The sequence below is a fragment of the Lytechinus variegatus genome, chromosome 10 (assembly GCF_018143015.1).
Source record: "Lytechinus variegatus isolate NC3 chromosome 10, Lvar_3.0, whole genome shotgun sequence".
NCBI lineage: Eukaryota > Metazoa > Echinodermata > Echinoidea > Temnopleuroida > Toxopneustidae > Lytechinus > Lytechinus variegatus.
In genome coordinates this window covers 20,366,408-20,387,333 of record NC_054749.1, presented here as the reverse complement: position 1 = coordinate 20,387,333, position 20,926 = coordinate 20,366,408, and the positions used below count along the sequence as shown (strand labels likewise).

Genomic DNA, 20,926 nt, shown 5'->3' with positions numbered 1-20,926 from the left:
ACAAAACTTTAGGATTAATTCCTTTTGTTTACAAGATTATCAGTATATGTGTATAGGATTATCTGAAATGGTGTGTTTTTAAGTACTGCCTAAAAATATGTATTTTGATAAGTTTGCAGTTATCAGAATTGTGAATTAACTTAAGTTTGCTATATATAAATACAACACATTCATACTCTTACATGAATAGTTTCTGTATACATGTCATTTTTTTTAAATGTAATAATGACCAACATTTATAAAATGCATTTATCATGGCCATGGCACCTTCACTGAGTTTGATGTAGATGGTCAAGGAATCTTCTCTTAGTCCCAACCATTTGATTTCTTGTTTTTAGGAGCCTTGCTCTTTGTTGGATGTTGAGTATCTTACAATATATTCAGCAGAGTAGTTACTCAGCAGTCTATCTCACTTCAGCATTCACACAAGCAGTATCAGCCTTGGTACATGTTGGTGAGTATCATCATACTTCTTTTACCTTGATGTTTCATGCATGAATATTCAGTCCCTAAATAGAGGAAGAATATTTGTTCCAGATATTAGTCGATTGAATTTTGTCTATTGATACCCAAATGACAATTTTGACTTATTGCTCAGTGTGTTTGACATATAACCTGTGTACCAATATCAGGGATTAAGTCAAGGGGCTGGCCTCAAGGCCATATTTTTCCAGCCTTGGCCTTGGGCTCGATCAAATGTACAAAGTCTATGGAAGGTTTTCTCTAGCAGCCTTTTGACTTAGGACATTCCTGCCCCTATGATATCCCTGACCAATACGATACTAATGTTCCATATTTCATGATTAATTCAGCGCTCCATGAAGATCCCTCTGTGGCCCTACAAGCAGCTCAATGCATGGGACTGGTCATCAAGAATGCTAGACCTCCAAAAGAATTCCTTGTCAGGTAAGCAATTCTGTGATTCTTTGTTAAAAGATGAATTTGCTGTTAGGAAGGATAGTGGAAGGGAGATTAAACAGGAAAGTATTTCATCAGTATCTGTCATCTGACAATTTTCCTGGAATTTGATTGGCTGAGAAACACAATTGTCTGGCTGTTCTGTAGAAAATATCTGATAAAATAGACTTGTTGGATAAAGCACTCTATATAAAGTCCTTTTTAATAATTTGATCCTGGATGTCTCTTGATAATTGTTGAAGAAACATTTATACTCTTAACGCATATTGCATTCCGTAAATTTACACAATGTCTCAAGCCAATTCATTTTCAAATTTCCCATTTTTTGTAGAAAAAAATGAATTTCCTTGCATTAGTCCAAGGCTCATTCTTTATTTAATTTCCTATATTCCTTTGACTTTCCCACAGTAATACCTTGGTCACATTTGCTCTACGGTGGCGGTATGGCGAGTCGAAAACAGCTGTTTTAACATTTTTTGTACCAGCTATACATAGGTGGTTTGAATAAAAGTGAATAAAACAGATGATTTTGACTCGCCGTACAGCCGCCATAGAGCAAATGTGACCAAGGTATAAGAAGAACTTAATCTGTATACGTATAACTTCATTTTACAGGTTAGGTTCTTATTCTCATGAATCTAAAAAAAATATGTATTTTTTCTTCAATGTTGTTTCATAGCTGCCTGGAAGTGTGTCGTACCAGACTAGTTAGCTGTGATGATGATGTCAAACGGGCATTTACAGACCTCATGCTAACCCTTCCTTGTGACATCTTATACAGGTAAGAATCAATTTATTATCAACTGGCTGAGTATTTAATGCAATGACTCCAATCGACTTTGTACAAGGAACATTTGATTTAATACAGGTGCGAAGTGCTAAGAAACAAAAGTTGCTTTATTAAAGATGGGTGTAGCTATTTACATTTCACTTTAAATTCCTTAGGATTTAGTATAAACAAATGATTTAGCATAAACCAGGCTAAAGATACATTGCATAGTTAATGTTCTGATTGATATCAAGTGTTACTGTGCAGCGAACCATGTACTAACGAGTCATAATGTAAGATTGATTGAATGTCTACACGTTTCAGAGCAGTTAGGATCTTGTTTATGCTTTACTCTTTGGTACCAATACTGTAACAGTGCATATGCATAAATTTCTTAGGCAACAAGATCAAGAAAAGAGTTTATTAGGCTGCATAAGGCTACTGAAAAGGTTATTATGATCAAAGAACCTTCATTTCCCAGTGCACTATTTACAACTATGAACTAAAATTACGATCTGAATACCTACATTTCAAATTGTATCTAACCTCTTCCCCACAGCTCTGACATTGCCCCTGTAAGCCCATCCCAGCACTCTGACGATAAGCGGGATGGACGGGAGAACAGCAGTGATGATATCATCCAGAACCTTCACGTCCTGCAGAGAGCCAGACAGAAACACATGGGAAGCATACCAAATACCACATTCAACTCTCACAACTACAGGACAGTCATGGCTTATATCCTCATGGGTGAAGCACCCAAGTGAGTCAGGAATTCTTCTTTCTGTCCCCCAGGCTCCTACACTCTGATATTCCTCTCTCCTTTTCCCTCTCTCTTTCTCTTTTTCTGTCTCTATCTGCCTCTGTTTCCCTCTTTTTGTTTTCTATTATAAAGGTTTGTCTTTGCCTTCCGGTATCCCTTTCTCTTTCTCTCTACCTTTCTTTGAGCATCAGTGAGAAATGCAAAGATCAGGGTATGTTGCACTCTCCTCGTGTTGCAGACTCTGAGCTGTTTAACTTTTGCTTTTGTATATTGTCCCAATATCAAATACATTATTTCTGATTTCTACAAGTTTTTTCGTTGGCTATTTATTCGTGATTATAATACAATTTTTTTTTTTTGTATAGAGATTGTAGAATCCCGGTATGAATTTCCAAATATTGAAGGAAATGAAATTGAATTTTGAATTATAGCTTTACTTGACAAATGTAATTTTTCTTAAGTTTAAGCACCAAATAAACCAATGTTAAACTGCATCTGTACAGCTAGCTAGCTTAATGAATGATCTAATGTCTGAGTTGTAGGACTTACTGCACATAATTAAAAATTCATATCTATGAATGTGATAATAATCTTGGAATGAGTTTTAAAGTCTGAGTAAATTACATCGATTCAGCAGAAATAGGGATAAAACTGAATTTTCTTTGCACTTTTTTCTCGTCCAGAAATCCTAGATGGCTTGAAAGGCTTTTCCACAGCTGTCAGAGGCCACACAACAGTATACACAAGTACGAAAAGGGCAGCATCACCTTGCCAGCTTTTGTAAGCATATTTTATTACTACTACCATTTAAGACTTTTTAAAAATTGATTAAATGGATCTTAATCAAATTGGCATCTTTAGATTCGAGCCATAAGTTCTGCGACAGTAATTTTACAAAATGTTGTGTTGCACTTGTGCCAAACAGCTACATGTACTCTTTGTCTTGTGCGTGATAACAGTATAGGCCTATTTGATGCATACCATTAGCAAAAACAGCTACATGTAGTGCTAAATTGATAATTTATTACTTCTTCGGTGTTTATAAAGCTTGATAATGATGTTTCAAAAAGGATTTGATTTTGTATGAAGTTTTGATGCCTCCTCTGTAGATAAATGACAATGAGGCTGTGCAGTGGTTTTGGGCTACCTGGGAAGCAGCAAACTTCTGTGTCCTGTCAAAGTTGCGTACTCCACTCGGGAAGCCTCAGGAGACGTTCACTGCAATACGATGTAAGATATTACCATTATACTTAGAGGACAAGTCCACCCCAACGAAAAGTTGAATAAAAAGAGAAAAATCAAACAAGCATAACACTGAAAATTTCATCAAAATCAGATGTAAAATAAGAGAGTTATGACATTTTAAAGTTTCGCTTAATTTCACAAAACAGTTATATGCACATCCTGGTCAGTATGCAAATGAGACTATGACATCATCCACTCACTATTTCATGAAATATGAAATATTCTAATTTTCTCCTCATTGTCAAGTGATACAACAAATTCCTCCCTGAACATGTGGAATTAGCCTTGTTTAATACTACATGGTTCAGTCAAGTCGGTCCTTATTGTCAAATCTGTAAAGAAGTGAAATATTGTATAATTCAAACAATAAAAACAAAAGAAATAGTGAGTGATAGATATCAACTGTCTCATCTAGCTGTGCATAACACTGATTTTTGAAAATTAAGCAAAAATTTAAGATGTCATAACTTTCTTATTTTACAATACATCCGATTTGGATGAAATTTTTAGCACTATACTAGTTTGATTTTTCTCTATTCAATTCAGCATTTTGCTGGGGTTGACTTGACCTCATAAATATTGACTACTTTTAGCAGAAGCGTGAATAAAATTATCACACCAATGTCGCCATCTTGGTTTTGTCAAAGTCTGGCAGTATGAGTTTATTGCATGAAAATAGGGACAACTATGACCTACTTTACATGGAGATGAAATATTAATCTGTAAACAAGTAGGAATTCAACACCTGTTAATGTACATTTCAGATCCTGTCTGAAATGTACATTGACAATTAATGAATGGATCAGAATGTTTGGCAGCTGACCAGGGTTGTTGATTACATTGCAGTGCTTGTACATTCTAATGCTTTGAATACCTTGCATGTACATTCTGAAATCTACTTCATGAATAACAGGTGATCTGAATTTATTCCTTATTTTACAGGTAAGGGCAATGAAAGGACATGAACTCTTTGGCCCTCGTTCAAAATCTGTTAAAGGGATCGTTTAACTTTGTGAGAAGCTGATTTAAAAAATTCTCAAACTAAGATGAAATATGTTTATGAGTTTATGTATTTGTTCCAAGAAACCCTAGAAATCATCTTTATTTCGGATGAAAAGTTGTTAGTATGTGGGAATATGTGATTATATTGGATCGCGTCTACTAGACGATTTTTCAAATCACTGAGACTTCGCCAATTTGAAATAAATTGTACGACTCCCTCTGCCGTTGAGATCGTACTAGTATTAACGGCTACGCAAGCGAGAACTGTCAATCAACCAACAGTGAATAGTTGGGGGGGGGGGGAGGGCCTCTACGGCCGGTGTCGGCGGCTGCACTGAGAATTGTAAACATTACATGCAGCGCATGTTCCGCTGGCCCGTGCCGTGTAATGTAGCGCCTTGCCGGTTCTTGGGTGTCGAAGCAGAGAAATTCACTTTCAAAGAAGAGAAACAGAATCTGAGCGCAATACAAGATACGTACAGACCCTTTTAGATAAGAAAAATTGCGGACTTACTGATTCCTCGCCGGGATGATAGTAACGTGGCAAATTTGGGTCGATGTATTACTTGAAGATAAATCTAAAGTGTAGCATAAGAATATGTGCGATCCAAAACATATCATACATGTACTTGCGAATGGGATAAGGACATGTGGTCTCTCGAGCTCTGTGTAGTATGTCGTGAACTGAGGGGAGGATCCGGGGCCGGGGGGAGAATGCCTTCATCCCATGCATGAACGTTTCATAGTTGATGTGGGTATGCAAATTACTTAGTATTACATAAGACTCTTCTCACATCGCTCGAAAAATGAACATAATGCAGGACATAATGTTTTCATTTCTAATGCATGTGCAGTCATATGATTATAATATTTCATATATTTAAGACTGAGCTCTGAATGGCTGGTCAAGGAGGGGAGGGGGGGGGGGGGGCAAATCCGACTTGCACCCCCTTTTTGAGAGTAGTAATCAAAACTTGTGAGGTAAATATGCCATACATTTTTCCCACGTGTGCACCACCCACCCCCCCCCCACCCCTTGAACGGGAGGTCCTTTCCTCTTCTTTTTTTTTGCTTGACAAATTTTTGGCGAATACCTTTTAGATGAAAACCTTTTTATTTTTTTTGCCGTGTCAAAATTTTCTCAGGAAATGGTGCCCCCTCCCTTTAGAAAGTCCTGGATCCACCCCTGCACAACATAAAGCTGTTTATCTCCCCCTCCAACACATAACTGCACACAGCCAAACAACCAATGTAATGTGATTCCTAAAAAGAGTTAGTAAAAAGAGTTCGTGCAGTATAATATATATATATATATATATATAAAGGTATATCTTGGGCATAAAAAGGACATAAAAATAATTGCATTCTGCGGCCGGCGGAGAAAGTATAAAAATATTAGATTCTGGATTGGCAGCGTTGAAGCATAATCTTCCGCCGCCAGTGCCAGAATGTATATTTTTAGGTCCTTCGGGGATGGTAAGAAATATTTCCAGTACGTTTCACATCAGCAGATACAATACTTATTATCATTTAGGAGGGATGTCCCATGCAACTAAAGTCTGATTTTTAAGTACATCGTAGCTTTATTTTTATAATCATGGACCTACTATGGCCTAAATTAATGATGCGAGCGCGAAGCGCAAGTTAATGTTCACTCTTATATTTCGATTTGAAAGGAAATATAGGAGCGCGAACTGTTTTATGTACATGTACATCTTAAACGGGTCATTCTACTCTTGGTAATCAAGCAGGGTATGGATATCTTAAACATTTTGATTTATGTTCTCGCGTATAACATTGTTTAAAATTTTGGCATGAATCATAGAGTGTAATTAAACATTATGATTCAACCCACACACACACCAAATTATCCATATCCAACTATTACGATAAATTAAAAATTAGCAAGATCGAGGATTGTCATATTGTAAGCATATTGCTTTTAAAAAAATGACTGAAAGCCGAGATTCAAACTTACTATTTAATTTGCATTGATTATACAACAGAATGGTGCGAGCGCGGAGCACGATGCACAAGTTGAAAATTGTTAATATTTTGACATGAAGAGCTGAATCGGGTCATTCTAAAATACGGTCTTATGGTAAGTGTAAAGATTATACGCTAAGCGAGCTGAAATTTGCTGAACATTGGATAAACTGTTCTGTAATATTGCATATTTTCCTAAATAATGATAAGAGCGCATGTAGAACGCAAGCTGATTTTTTTTTTATATATTCGCGATTGAATTTTTTTGTATAATGATTTCTATTTTTCTGTTTTTCAAATCGTTCCTCTTTCCTTATTTCATTCACATTTATTCTTCTTCTTATATCCTTTCTTATTGATCCTCTCTGTTTCCCCTTGCTCTATATAGGCATAGGTAGAAAAGCCCAAGAAACTCCAGAATCCTGAGACGTCAAGATGGTATTTTGTACCAAAAAATATGAAGTCATGCACCAACCTAAAAATATCAATTCAATCGGATTTTTAAAAAAATGTGGAAAGACACATAGTGTTCGGCGACAGGGCATATAAAGTTAAAGAATAAAATAAAGAAATGCTAGTAAACGCAGAGAGTTGAGTTTTAAAAGTTCCTCGATCTTATATTCAAACCCTATATTTTTATTTCAATAGCATTTTCGTGAAATTCCTTATATAAAATTGCATTATAAAGGGTTATACATGTATAAAGCTATTCCCGGGATGCACGGTTTCAAATCTCCCGAAATTTTCGGAATTTCGGGAGATTTGACCTTTTCCAGGAAGGGTTCTGAATGAAACAAATCAAGGAAATTTCGGGAAATCCGAAGATTACAAGTAAACAATAATTAAACATAGCAACTATCAACATTCATGTTATATTTTTTTAAATTGTTTGCTGAAAATTTTCTGTTCGCGCTAACGGATTTCGTAATTATGTTGATCTTTCAAAAAAGGGCATGAATAAACGGGTTTTAAGTCCTTAATTTTGTTTCGGCTGGCTACATTATTTGTACGATTTTTTTTTAAATATCAAACTAGAAATTCCAGGAAATGTCTATAAATTCGAGAAGTTTGTTTTGGATCTGTGGAAACACCGATGCACATGACCCTGGGAAGCGGTGGTGCTAAATCACCTCCAAGATTTATATGGGGGTACAATGCTATAATGTACTGGTTTGATCCAAACACCTTCATTTCGGAGGGGATTTTTTTTTATATATTTTTGATTGTATGATTATTTTGCTTTAAATTTTAATTGTTTTCCTTTGTCAAAACTGCTAGTTTGGTATCATTAGTAAATCGTAATATTCAACTTTTTCTTATTTTATTTCCATATTTATTCTTTCTTTTCTTTTTTTTCTTTCCCTCTTCCTTTTTAAGGGGGAACTGCCCCACTTATTTAAATTCAGGAGGGCGTCCCCCCCTCGCTTCCATTTATCGATACCTTTCCCATTCCCTTCGTTGGTCTGCAAATCTTATTTCGACGTCAAAGTGTACACTATTATACAACACATGAAAGAGAGAAAATTGGGAGAGATACGTAAAATGAAAGGACAAAAACGATAGTGTGACGTGGTTGAATTCTCTAATTCACAAAGTGCAACCCTGGACATGGAGGAATGGGGGGGGGGGGTCTGAACATGTCGTGATTTTTGAAATCTTGAAATGAATATCATTACATCATTATGGGATATAAACAGGGGGAAAAGACACACAAGAACATAGCAGACATTTTCGTTTCTAAAATCAAAATGTGCTTTGTTTTTTCTCCTTCAATTTCTTGTCTTGTCCGAGGTTGGTTGCCAGCGACCCCCTCTCTTCACGCCAGCACATTTACACACTGACGAAGCGGATCGGAGAGATGAAATCGTATATCTCCAGAATGGTCGATGAAAAAATTAAAATTATTGAAAGGGGTAGCGGGAACGGAACGCTACAGATTAAGCCAACCCGCGGCCCCCTGAAAAAAATGGAGACGAGGGAATTGGAAGGGGCAAGTAGCGTATTTGTTCTAAATAATGATAATGATAGTAATAAAATAATATCAGATTTATATAACACACGTGTCCATCTTGTTAGGTGCTCAAGGTGCCAATGTATCATTTTACTGCTTGATTCGTGTGATCAAAACGAACATACCTATAATCCTTTATTTGAGCCCCTCGCCCGCGCAAACGAAAAACACTCTACGAACTTCCACAACCATGCAATAGAGAGAGAGGGGGGAGGGGGAGTGGTGTTCATTTTCAAAAGTGATTATTTTATTTTATTTCTTTATTCATTTATAGTTTTGCTTACGAGCTACACTCCATCGTAAATGTTCAAAATGTTTGTCGGTATAGCCCTTGATTCTACAAACGTATACTACCGGTACCGACGTCAGACGACCATGAGTCTTGGAAGTGTTCGACACTCTCAGTCACATTTTCTTTCGCCATACCAAGGCCCAAGGGGCATTACCAGCTTTCTCAGTTTTGGCATTATTCATTATTCATTTCATTTATTTATCTGTTATATATTGGAGGGCTTGACGTACTACTAAGGATCGAAGTTCTAATACAGTCTTATCTTACCATATCTCATAAGGTCTAAATATATCACATTTCAGCTCATTTTATTGTATACTTTTTATTTAGAACTGAGAGTTGAATATTCTGGGCAGTTATTGTAGTCATGAACAAGATGCGTATCTATGATTCATGCATGCGAGCGCGAAACACAGAAGTAATTTTTTAACATACTCACCTACAAAAGTATCCATTTTGCAGTGACTCATGAATAAATATATGTCATACAAATCTCACCAATCAATAAAATGCGAGCGCGAGTTGTACATTTTAAAAACCTCGGACATAAAAATGTATATTCGAATCACATTTTCAACCAAAAATTGGATGGATATATTATAAGCATAACTTTATGATGCGAGCGTGAAGCGCGAACTGAAATTCTAATTTTCCGCCCAAACTCGGACATTCTAAGCACTTTTTCTGTCATGTACAATAATTTTTTATGAGTATTATTGAGAACTGAACATATTAACCACGTTTTTTGAAGTCATTAATAGGATGAGTAAGCAATCAATCAATGTGAGCGCGAAGCGCGAGCTGATTTCCCCCACCCCCCTCTCTCTCTATATATATATATGTAACTCGACAATCGATGCGAGCGCAGAGCGCAAGCTGATATTTTTTCCGACATGAAAAGTGGACTTTCTTACATGGCGTATCTAGCAGGGGCGGCAAGGGAGGCACGTGCCCCGGGAGCCACTTTCAGTGGTGCAAAATGGAAAGAGGGATGCTAAGAAAAAAAAAAGAAAACAAAAAATGAAGAGAAAAGACAAAGGAATTAAGACGCAGAAAAGGAATACCGCTGACGGTGTGATTAATACCCCCGTCCTATGCACCTTTAATGATCTTGCATGTCCTTACCCAGAGATGAATATTCGTGACAACTTTTGATTAGTGATCTACTTATATTCTCTCCTTGAATTCTAACAAACACTCCTTATAAAAATAAAATCCTTTTTCAAACGCAAATGTCATAACTTTTAATCTATAGCTACGAGTTTGCATAATTTTTTTTATACCTTTTCATTAATTCTTGCAAACAGTTCGGAAGTATATTTTTTCTGGTTTGTCAAAAGGGAGATAAAAACTCTCCATTAGTTTTACAAACGATAATTAAAAGGACATTTTTAGGTGAGGATATACATGTTTGTGTAAAACAATAATCAGCTCGCGCTTCGCGCTCACATTAGGGCCTACCCCAATGAGATACGTATCCTTTTCATGAATTCCTACAAAAGTCCTAAAAATTATCGATGTTTTGATTTCCATTCGTTTAGATTTATCAAACTCATTGTTCTGTAACCTCCCACAAAAAGATTCGACGAAACTTTAACGTCTACAAAACTCTGCTGCCCGTCTCCTAACGTACACTGAAACGTATGACTCCATCTCGCCAATCCTTCAGTCCTTACATTGGCTGCCTGTTGATAAACGAATCACCTTCAAAATTCTTTTACTTATACATCATTCAATCTATATTCTCTCTTCCCCATATACCTCCGAAGCTCTATCTCAAAATATTAGCATTCATGTAGCTCTGATCATCATCTGATGCTCTATTGCTCCCGACACCCAGAACAAAACACAAATGGGGGACCATGCATTCTCTGTTATAGGACCAAAGCTATGGAATCAATTGTCAAATTTTCATCAACAGAAACATTCAAGTCCCAGTTGAAAACTAAATTTTGATCTCCCACTAACATTCAGGAGAATTCAAAATCTATACCCTTTCGCTTTATATTGTTGGTGTGTGTTGTGTTTATTTATTTTTTGAAGCGCCATGAGCACCGAAAGGTGGACCTGTGAGCTATATAAGCCACCATTATTATTATTATTATGAATTATTATTATTGTTAGTATTATAATTATTATTATTATTAAAATTTCCCCTCAATATATTTTTTCAGCTCACCCTCGTGCTTGCATGAGTTGCTTAATTATAAATACGCATCGTGAAAAATGTCCCGATTGTAGGTCTCAATATCAATTTTCGGCTCGCGCTTCGCGCTTGCTTTCATTGTCTGGATATGCATTATGTTAATCATTACAAAAATTGCTTAGAATATTCCTTTATACGATCTTAATAGGCACGTGCTTAGCGCTCGCATACATTGTTTACGCTAGATACGCATCATTTGCATGATTAAAAGAAACGGACTAAACTATTATTTTGTTTTGACTGGTCAACTGCTGAGTATATATATAATAGACCTACAATTTGAAAGGGGATGCGATTTTAGCACTTGCCTGGGCTTCTTTTGTTCTAGATACGTCACTGCTGACATGGGGGATATTCATTGAAACAATGCAAGCGAATAGCGCGAGCTGAAGTTTTCTATATTATGACCCGACAACTAAACATTCTAAGTAGGTTATTCTTTAAATGTAAATATCAAATTCGATGTACCTCAATAAAAATCATTGCAAGCGCGAAACACAATAAGCTATTTTATCTACACGTATATACGAAGGTTATCATCTCAACAATATATTTTGTGATATAAATACTTGATCACGACTGGACGTTGTACAACAATAAAGAACAAGCTGTCTATATTGCGAACTAAATTTACTGATCTGAAAGGGACTATTTTAAAAGTGCTGCCCAACACGTATATAAGAATTTTGTGAATATACTGAATACTCTAATTGAATGACAATTTTCGCGACTGGGACCTACGGCCGGGCAATTTTAATCACTGTACGTAAAAAATGATGGGCTTAATTTTAAGGGATTTAGACATAAAACCTATACATTCAAAGCATTTTATTAGAACAGCCCTGTGTGCCTACATTACACTGATGGTATTTAGCCTATATACATGGAGTAGAGGAACATTCCTTCGTGACAATCAGTTCTATCATTTTTCCAGTAGGCGTCAGTCCGACAACCTCTTTTCTTTTAATTTTTCCCCCTTTTCCACTTTTCTTCTTTCTCTTCTTCCCCACCCTTTTCCCTTCTATTTTCCCTCTCTTCCCTTATCCCGACAGTCACGCATATTAACCGACGATAAAATATCCAGAGTGGTGGTGGGGGGGGGGTCTTACCCTGTTAGAGATGGCCTTTCAATATTGACGGAAATACAATTATGCTCATTCACAAGCATTTGTTTTAAAATACACGAATTCAAATGTGCTGTTACTTGATGGCTGTGGTGATGATGGACTAATTATTCCATGGAATCTAAAAATTACAGTGATTGGATCGAGCAGAAACGGGAACTTTCGTGATTGACGGTGTGACTAGTTTTGTTTAAAATTCTGACTCAAACTAAGATTTTTACATTGTTTCATTTTTCATTATTTTCCTAAAATGAACATGATATGATGATATATATAAACAATGCCAGATTGAAGGTAAAGGATGCTTCATAATACGCTGAAATAATGAGGGGTTTATAAAAAAATTGTATAAAGAAAATCAATAACCAATTTACAGGTTTTCAGGTATTACGAGCTAGAAAAGAACACAAAAAACTATTTTCATGTAAGGTTCATAGGATTGTGTAACAAAAATCAGATTGCGTCTTTATACTGTAAAGAATTTACGGAAGGAAGAGCGAAGGGAAGCAGAAAAGAATAAAATAGCGGGAAAGAAATGGAAATTGAAAATGAAATGTGATATGATTTGAAAGGTGTCATGAGCGGATTATATGGCGGAGAAATGTAAAGAATTATTGACCCCAATCATGGATAAAATTAAATACGGCTACATGCAAATCAAATACACAAAACAAACAAACTTATGCATAATAGTTTGTAGGTCTTATACAGTCATGATATTCCAGGGTCTCGGGAGTTGAGATGTTTGGGTTTGCAAATTACTATTTTTTTCTTGTCAATTTTTTTTCCTGCGTGATCCCCCCTAAATTCACGTGGACCCCCCTGAAACGTGTGTTGCCCCCCTAAAATTTAGGTTGATGACCTTTTTTTTCCTTGTCAAAAATTTTAGGTAAGCAACTCCTAAAATTTAGGTTGATAACCCTTTTTTGTGGGCGCTTGTCAAATTTTTTACCTGTGTCCATGAAAATTCAGGTGGACACCCCCTAAATTTTTTGGCTTCCGCCGCCAATGGATGGGATGATCTTTGTTGGGGGAGCTCGTGGAGAACGTAAACACACAAACACGATGGTGGATGATGAAGTTTCCATGTCAGGGGCACGGGGGGGGGGGGGGGGTGGAGGAGGGGAGGTCACTGCCTTTCGGGCTGCCTTTATTCCCAGCTATGTTCCGTGCATGTAAACATGCACATCGACATATCATGACAAGAGTTGCGCTCGGATACATACATGGAGCTATATTCAGTGCATTCGCCTCTTTTATCGTCCATATCAGTTTATCTCGATCGAACCAGTCGACGGAAGTTTGCTATATCGTGACCAGGTAAAAGAGAATAATCAAGAACCACAAGGACGTATTGTAGTTTATGCAAAGGTAAAGCAAAGAACAGAAAGGTAATTTTGGGGGGAGGGGCACAATATAGCTTCTGGAAAATCACACTCCATCCCTCCATGATCCACATAACCAAAAAAAAAAAAAAATCCCTACTCAACACCCCTACACTGTACGCAGCTCTGGGATTCTTCATGTATTTGTAGACCTGGCCGTTATTTAGCGTTATTTTCTGTTGCCGTTTTATTTGCTACTAATTTATGTCGCCAAAATATAAATTCATCAAAATCCCATGGTCTATCCATAGAGCTATTGGTCTATCATTCGAGGCATACATGTGGCTTGACCCAGGCTATAGCATATACAAAATGTACAGACCAAAGGCGGAATGGACACTCACGAGTTCGACACCTGACAGTACATTAGATTCCCCAATGAAATGCAAGCGATACACAACTAAACCCTTTCACCATAGAGCTATTACAGACTTCAAGGCACATGCGCTTATCACACAGAGCGGACACCGAGAGAACACAGACCCCCCCCCCCCAACAAACTTCGAACACAACAGATCACGGAGAACTGAATTCCGCCGTGGTAAGCTCCGCCTACTTTCTTACATACATCACAAGGTGGCGCTATATAATATCGATTTAAATTGGACACAGAATCATGAATCAACCGTCGTGAAGTGCATTTTTCTCTTCAAACATTGCTTCAGATTTTCAGTTTTTAAAAACACTTCCCGAATATGTTATGATCCCAAACTTTCACATGGGTATTTTTGAGTTGTTAGTCGAATGTTCATAACATTTTCAAAGAGCAATATGATAATTTTTTAAATTGCTCACAAAGTTAAATATTCCCTTTAAACTAGCATATGGACTTTAAAAAAGAGTGATTTTACTATAAAAAAATATCCACAGAGGAGTCCAAAATAGACAATGAAACAAGATTTATTAGTCATAGATTTATTAGTGTCATACCTGAGACTTAGTATGTCTGGAACCAAGTTTGTGCAGACTCATTAATAAGCAGACCCTAAGCTTAAAGAACTGAATGAAGTACTAAAATTAGGTTATTGTCTTCATTACTTCAGCATTAAATGATTTCTTCACATGTATATCAATCTTTATTATAGCTGCTCTGAGTGAGTTTATCACCGATATGAAAGTGGAAGATTCCGGTTCCTCAGGCAATGACAAGATAACTGGTAATAACCTACTTCATCTGTACTATGTGTGCCTCAAATTCTATGAGAAAGAGGTGTAATGTGTGCTCATGGGCGGATTTTAATTAATAATGATAACAATATTGTACGGACCAGAACTTAAAAAAAAGAAGTCTCTAAGCATTTAATTCATTGGTCATAATTTAACTGCATTGATAAATGATTTTGTAATTTTGGGGAGCTCATACATGTATATTTGGGCCTCAAACTGATAATCATGTTGCATACTGTCACATCATTGTCAATGTATGACATACATACAGGGATAGCATTATACAGTCACTTTGTCTTTGATTTTTGGTTTTATCCTTTTTCCCCTTTGAAAATGGCCGCAACATATTCTATGTTATCTTAAAATTCAAGGAGAAAACTGTAAGAATTACAGATTTCAGGTGATCAAGTCTAATGAATGGAAAGGTGTCCAAGTGAAAGACAAACATGCAAAACAAGCACACCATTCTAGAAGTGTTGATGACACAACATCATTCATGTGTTAGTTATTATCATGTTTTTGTATGTCTGTTTACAGCATTCAGTGAAGAATACAAGAGTGCTCAGCTAAGACCCATCCTACTACTACAGTATCTGGAGCATTTAGAGAAGCTCATGTACAATGCGTATGAGGGATCAGCCGTAGCTCTTCCTTCAATGCCAAAGGTATATCATGGAAGCTTGAATCGTTAACAATTATTTGCTTTCACAAATTTGTGGTTCAATATCTACTTTGCATAACATTACGAACAGCTTTGTGAAACACCACCTTGAAGTGGTAATTGCCATTTAGCAATGATTGCAAAGCGATTGTATCATTTACATGAAAACTTGGATTGTAATTTTGTAAAATTCTCTCAGAATTCATTATATGAATATTATCACACCTAGGATTTATCCTTTAACCTGATAAATCTCCATCTAGAAAGAAATATTCAAATCGATTTTTAAATTCTTTCTTACCAGCCTGTGAAAGCATTCTTCCGGACAAACCGTGTGACGTGCCATGAAGGTTTTGCCTTGGTCCGTCCCCTGGCATATAACTTGGCCATGCACTGCAGTCAGTATGCCAGTGCCTTACACCATGCTATTACCATGATACAAGACCTTGTAACCAAAAACAAAACAACAGTAAGTAGAACCTCTCATCAGATCTTCATGTAATGCATATTTTTTCTTACCTTATTTGCTCTTTAAGTGCCTTAAGTATCTTATTCAGATGGAAAATATGCTTTATAAATCCTGTAGTAGTAGTAGTAGTAGTGGTACTTGCAGTCATATCATTATTATACACTTGGGCAATTCCTTTATCATTTTTGTAGGTCTGACATCTATCTTTTCCCCCTTCTTGATCAAATTGCTAAAGCCATTATAACTTGAGAGCATTACAATATTTCACATGAACCAGAAACAAAGAAGTCATTTTAGGAGGGCTCCACATTTTGGGTTTTGGAGGTACATACATGTATTTTAGGGAATTGTCTGGTTTCTATGCTGTAGTTCATAGTGCAATTTATCACCTTCAATTTTCACCTTGCTAGGACAATGTTTTTTGTGTGTGGAATATGATATGTGATATGGAAATTTAATTTAGCTTGTTGATGTGTAATTTACTTTTGATATCACTTTAAATAGGGCCATGCATTTGAAGATTGCCTTCAGCGTGTAATAGCACCCTTAGTGAAGCTACAGTGTCCTCAGTCCATCCAGGGCTTGCAGTCTTGGTGTGAGAAGGTCGTTGGAAGATCATTCAGTTGGCCCGAACCGATGGTACTCAAGGCAGATAAAAGGTAAGGTCTATGCATCTTAAGTAAATGACCACCAACTATAAGCCAGTTAAGTGCATATTTCAATTTTAAAGAATTTCTGTGAGAGATTTAAAGAATAAGGAGAAACAGGAGGTTCGCCTCAGCGTGCATTACTCACACCCCAGAATCGTCTTTAAACAATCTCAACACTCCTATAAAAATGGTCTTAAAGGAATTCTTGCCTCTCGTGTATAGTTGGATTTTAACACTTGAGAGGAAGAGTCATTCTTTCAGATGTATTTTGATGTTTGGAGCTCAAAAGTACTATTAAGGCGATTCCATGCTAGAAAAATCAGCCATTTTCACAACATTTTTCAACCTGCTGTCCAAACGAACAAAGAACTTCAATTTGCTTTGTGGTAATATTAAAGTACTTCTAGGTAGACATTAAAAAACTGACAACCAACAAAAATATGTTGTCCATAGGTGAATTAGAGCTTAAAATGTTGCGTGTCGTACGGGACATTTCTGCGTCCCGTATGACACAACATTTTCACCTATAATTTACCCATAATCATTTTTTTTGTGTTGGTTATTAGTTTTTCACATGACTTCACACTATAGCTTTATCATTGACAAAAAAGAATATTTTATTGCTCAAGCATTCGGCTAGTAAACTAGAAAGTGTTGTCAATAAATGTCCTGTACGACACGTATGGAATCGCTCATTACTTCTTGAACCTAGTCCAGATTTGATGTTGATAGATAGAAGTTCTTTGATGAGAAGGGGAGATGAGGGGGTTGGCACTGGGTTAGGAATTGGGAGTCGGGGCCTCTATGTTAGCTTTGGGGAAAGAGAACTTCCATACATCAGCCTTCAATCTGGACTCGCTTGAATCTTGCATAGTGACTTATTTTTTTTATATTTCTATTTGGGTTAGTCACATACTATCACAATTTCTGATTTTAGGTTCGAGTCGTGTGTGACGGACACCCTCTTGACCATCAAGGAATACCTGAATCTAGATGAGATCCCAAACCATGCTGATCTTACCAAGGCTACCAGACACACCAAAGGATCTACACGGGCCTCCTCACCACCTGATAGCCCCCCTGGAGGAAGGGATGGTATGAATCCCAAGCTACTCACCAGGGGTATGGAACCACCGCCTCCCTCGCAAAGTGGTGTAGTGGTCGAGTACCTCCTGCATGAGGTAGGTGAACCCTTGAAGGTATTGTTTGGATAATATGTAATGTGTAGAGGCCATTCCTCATTGGGTTTTTGCTGCCGATGTTTTTTCTTCAGAATTGTAAGAAATGATTTCATGGTATAGATGAATCAGACTTGAGATCACTGCAACCTATGGCAGCAATAACTGGGGTGCCTTCAAAGAAGAGTAAAAGCCCTCTTAATGGGTTATGCAATGAGCCAGGTGCGTTGCTATGGCAATGCATACATTATTTTTCATTAGGTATACTTGAAGCCCCCAAATTGGTCTATAGATTATATGCTTTAACACAACCTTGTTTAAAGCAAGAAATGAAAATCCTTACAGAAAATATTTGATCTGGTGCTAATTCTTGTTTGTGTTTCAGGTGATGGATTGCTATGAGCGATTGACGGACTATAGTAGTGCCCTCAAGTGGCAGGAGTCCGTAAAGTTGTTGCGAGGGAAGGTTCACTCAGCTCTGCAGGGTAATGTCAAGCTTCCAACCGATACCAACACTCTTCAGTAAGTTTCATATTTTATTTTTTGCTCATTTATAAAGACAATCTTTTGCTTGTTATAATCAATAAGATAAGGCTGAAATGTACAGATCTATTTGAAATGAGAGCTTACATCTTTGTTTTGTTAAGAATATGATTATTTAGAAATCGTATGTATATCTGCTTCAGTAAATGTAGACAAATAACATTGAGTTTGGTACATAATCATCAGTGAATTTTTAAATTTACTTCCAGGGCATTACGTCACTTTAACGAGAGGGAGTTCCCCTCTGTGTCTGACCAGCTAGCCTTGATTCCAGGCATGTCATTGGATGATCTGAACCCGAAGGACACTACAGTAGGAATCGCAACTGTCCACTCACCAACGCTCCTCTTGAGGGCAGGCCAGCTGGAGCAGGCTAGGGCACTCACCCACTACCACCTGTCTGGGTGCGCCAGTAGCTTCCCAACCACCAGTAACAGGGGTGTTGTTTGTACCCATCCTCAGCTGTGAGTATACTTTATACATAAATTCCATATATTTCAGCTGTGTTAATGATCTTGAAATGAGTTCAAACAGAATAAAAAAAAATCATTATCTAAGTAATTTTATATATACATGTAAAGTGTGTGCCAATTGATTCTGGTGTAAAATGTTGAATTGCTGAGAAATTAGAAAAATAAGCATGGTATTTAGCTAGATCAAAATCTGTGAAATCATTGTTTGTTGCAACTACATAATGGGGTCTTGTAAAAGAATTTCCAATAATTGCAAGTATAAAAAGAACTGTGAACCTGAAGTGCAACATATATGAGTACATTGAATAGATACTTGTAGCTAACTTATGTATTTCTTTTTAAAATGGATCTGGAACTCATGAAGTGTTATTTTTTTTTTTTAGATTGAATGTGATCTTGTGAATGATCATACTCTATTTAACTCAGACGGGTCAAATCATTTTAGATACAATTTTGAGTTCAGTTCAGTGAAATTGATCTATCTTATTTCAATTCAGTTCAGTTCAACTCATTTCAATTCAGTGCAATGAATGAAAATTTGACTCAGTTTATTTAATTACACTTCATTTCATTTAATATCATTTCAAATTATATAACTCCCAAGAATGTACTGCAATCTTATTGGTCCAAATCGGATCATATGATATTCAGCAAAGTGCACTATTGCATCCAAAATGCACTATCCTGCACTCTGACGTTATACCAAAAGTACTATCCTGCACTCTGACGTTGTGCAGGATAGTGCGAGGTCTGGAATCGTCTAAAATTATCTAGAATTTAGATCAAAAACAGCATTGGGGGTAACACAGTAACATGGGGGAGGAGAGGGTTGTATAAAACAAACAATACACGCATTCTTGTGCAGAGAGGACCTAAATAATGAACTCTGTGCTCGACTCACCAAATGGATATACCGCATTCGGTCGTATGGACCTCGGTGGGGTTTACCCATTGGCTCTTCTCGCACATCGTTCATTATTTGGCCCTGCATGCACGTACTTACGTGCATTATTTGTATACTGTATTGTTCATATTTACATTTTACTCCAGGCCCCTTGTTGTAGAGGTACTACATACAGTGAGTAAGCTGGCAGATAGCAGTCTTCAGATGATGTGGATGGATTGGCCTGTTGTTCCCACTCCTAGTCATACCATGCTTCTACAGACAACTGACATCATCAAGAAAACCATTCAGGATCCATCACAGGTATATATACTCTATATTCATATTTCTTGAATTTTTATGCTCATGATAAATAATTCTCATTTAAGCGCAAATTACGATCAAATTTCGTAGCGCTCTAAAAAAGTGAAATGAGAAATGAATTAAGAAAAAAAATTGATTGTCCTTCACAAACACCCAGATATCTACATTAAATGTTACATGACAAGCTTGATAATTATATATTTCATTTTGCTTTCCAGCAAGTAATGCAATGATGGCTCAATAATAGTGATGTTGTTCCAGTTCTAACACTTTCAGTTTGGGTGCTGTGTAAAATCAACACCAGTTATCCACACCAGTGCTAATTATCAATACTGATTTATCAATATTTAGTGAGATCAGTCCCAGTTCAAACATTGTTTCAATTTGGGTTCTATGTGAAACTCAACACCAACACCAGCTATCGACACCAGCACCTATTTTCAATACTGAACTTGATATATTCCATTGTATTTCTATTGTATTGTTCAGCTGTACACCAGCTGTCAACACTAGCACCAAATATCAACACTGAACTTGATCTCATCCATTGTATTTCTATTCTGTTGTATTATCCAGCTGTACCTGTTGCCTCAGAGTAGTGATCTTCAACTGAACCCATCCCAACATGATCTGACCATGATGACTGAAGCTACACGAGTCACCTCTTATCAACTACATCTACACTCTCGGGTTAATTCAGACAACAACATGGGTATGTATCAGTAAAGGCCACCGCACACCTTACGACTGTTCGTGATCCGATTTTGTAACATTTTGCTTAATTTCTGAAAATGTGAATGGAACATATCATTTTATTTGAGGTTAAGATTAATTAAAGTAATACTAATATAACCAGTTTGAAAGATTGCAAGCCTTT

At 36.8% G+C, this 20,926-nt stretch overlaps 1 protein-coding gene across 1 annotated transcript in view; it reads left to right on the top strand.

Moving 5' to 3' along the window:
- LOC121423345 (serine/threonine-protein kinase SMG1-like) overlaps positions 1-20,926 on the top strand; it is a 104,289-nt gene that overhangs the window by 36,284 nt on the left and 47,079 nt on the right. Inside the window, exons 18-32 of the mRNA XM_041618699.1 lie at positions 339-454; positions 813-906; positions 1,598-1,699; positions 2,247-2,450; positions 3,134-3,230; positions 3,560-3,680; positions 14,787-14,858; positions 15,406-15,533; positions 15,834-15,998; positions 16,503-16,657; positions 17,586-17,829; positions 18,212-18,348; positions 18,579-18,833; positions 19,893-20,049; positions 20,626-20,761. Coding sequence (XP_041474633.1) covers positions 339-454; positions 813-906; positions 1,598-1,699; positions 2,247-2,450; positions 3,134-3,230; positions 3,560-3,680; positions 14,787-14,858; positions 15,406-15,533; positions 15,834-15,998; positions 16,503-16,657; positions 17,586-17,829; positions 18,212-18,348; positions 18,579-18,833; positions 19,893-20,049; positions 20,626-20,761 — 2,183 coding nt within the window. The remainder of the gene's footprint in view (positions 1-338; positions 455-812; positions 907-1,597; positions 1,700-2,246; positions 2,451-3,133; positions 3,231-3,559; positions 3,681-14,786; positions 14,859-15,405; positions 15,534-15,833; positions 15,999-16,502; positions 16,658-17,585; positions 17,830-18,211; positions 18,349-18,578; positions 18,834-19,892; positions 20,050-20,625; positions 20,762-20,926) is intronic.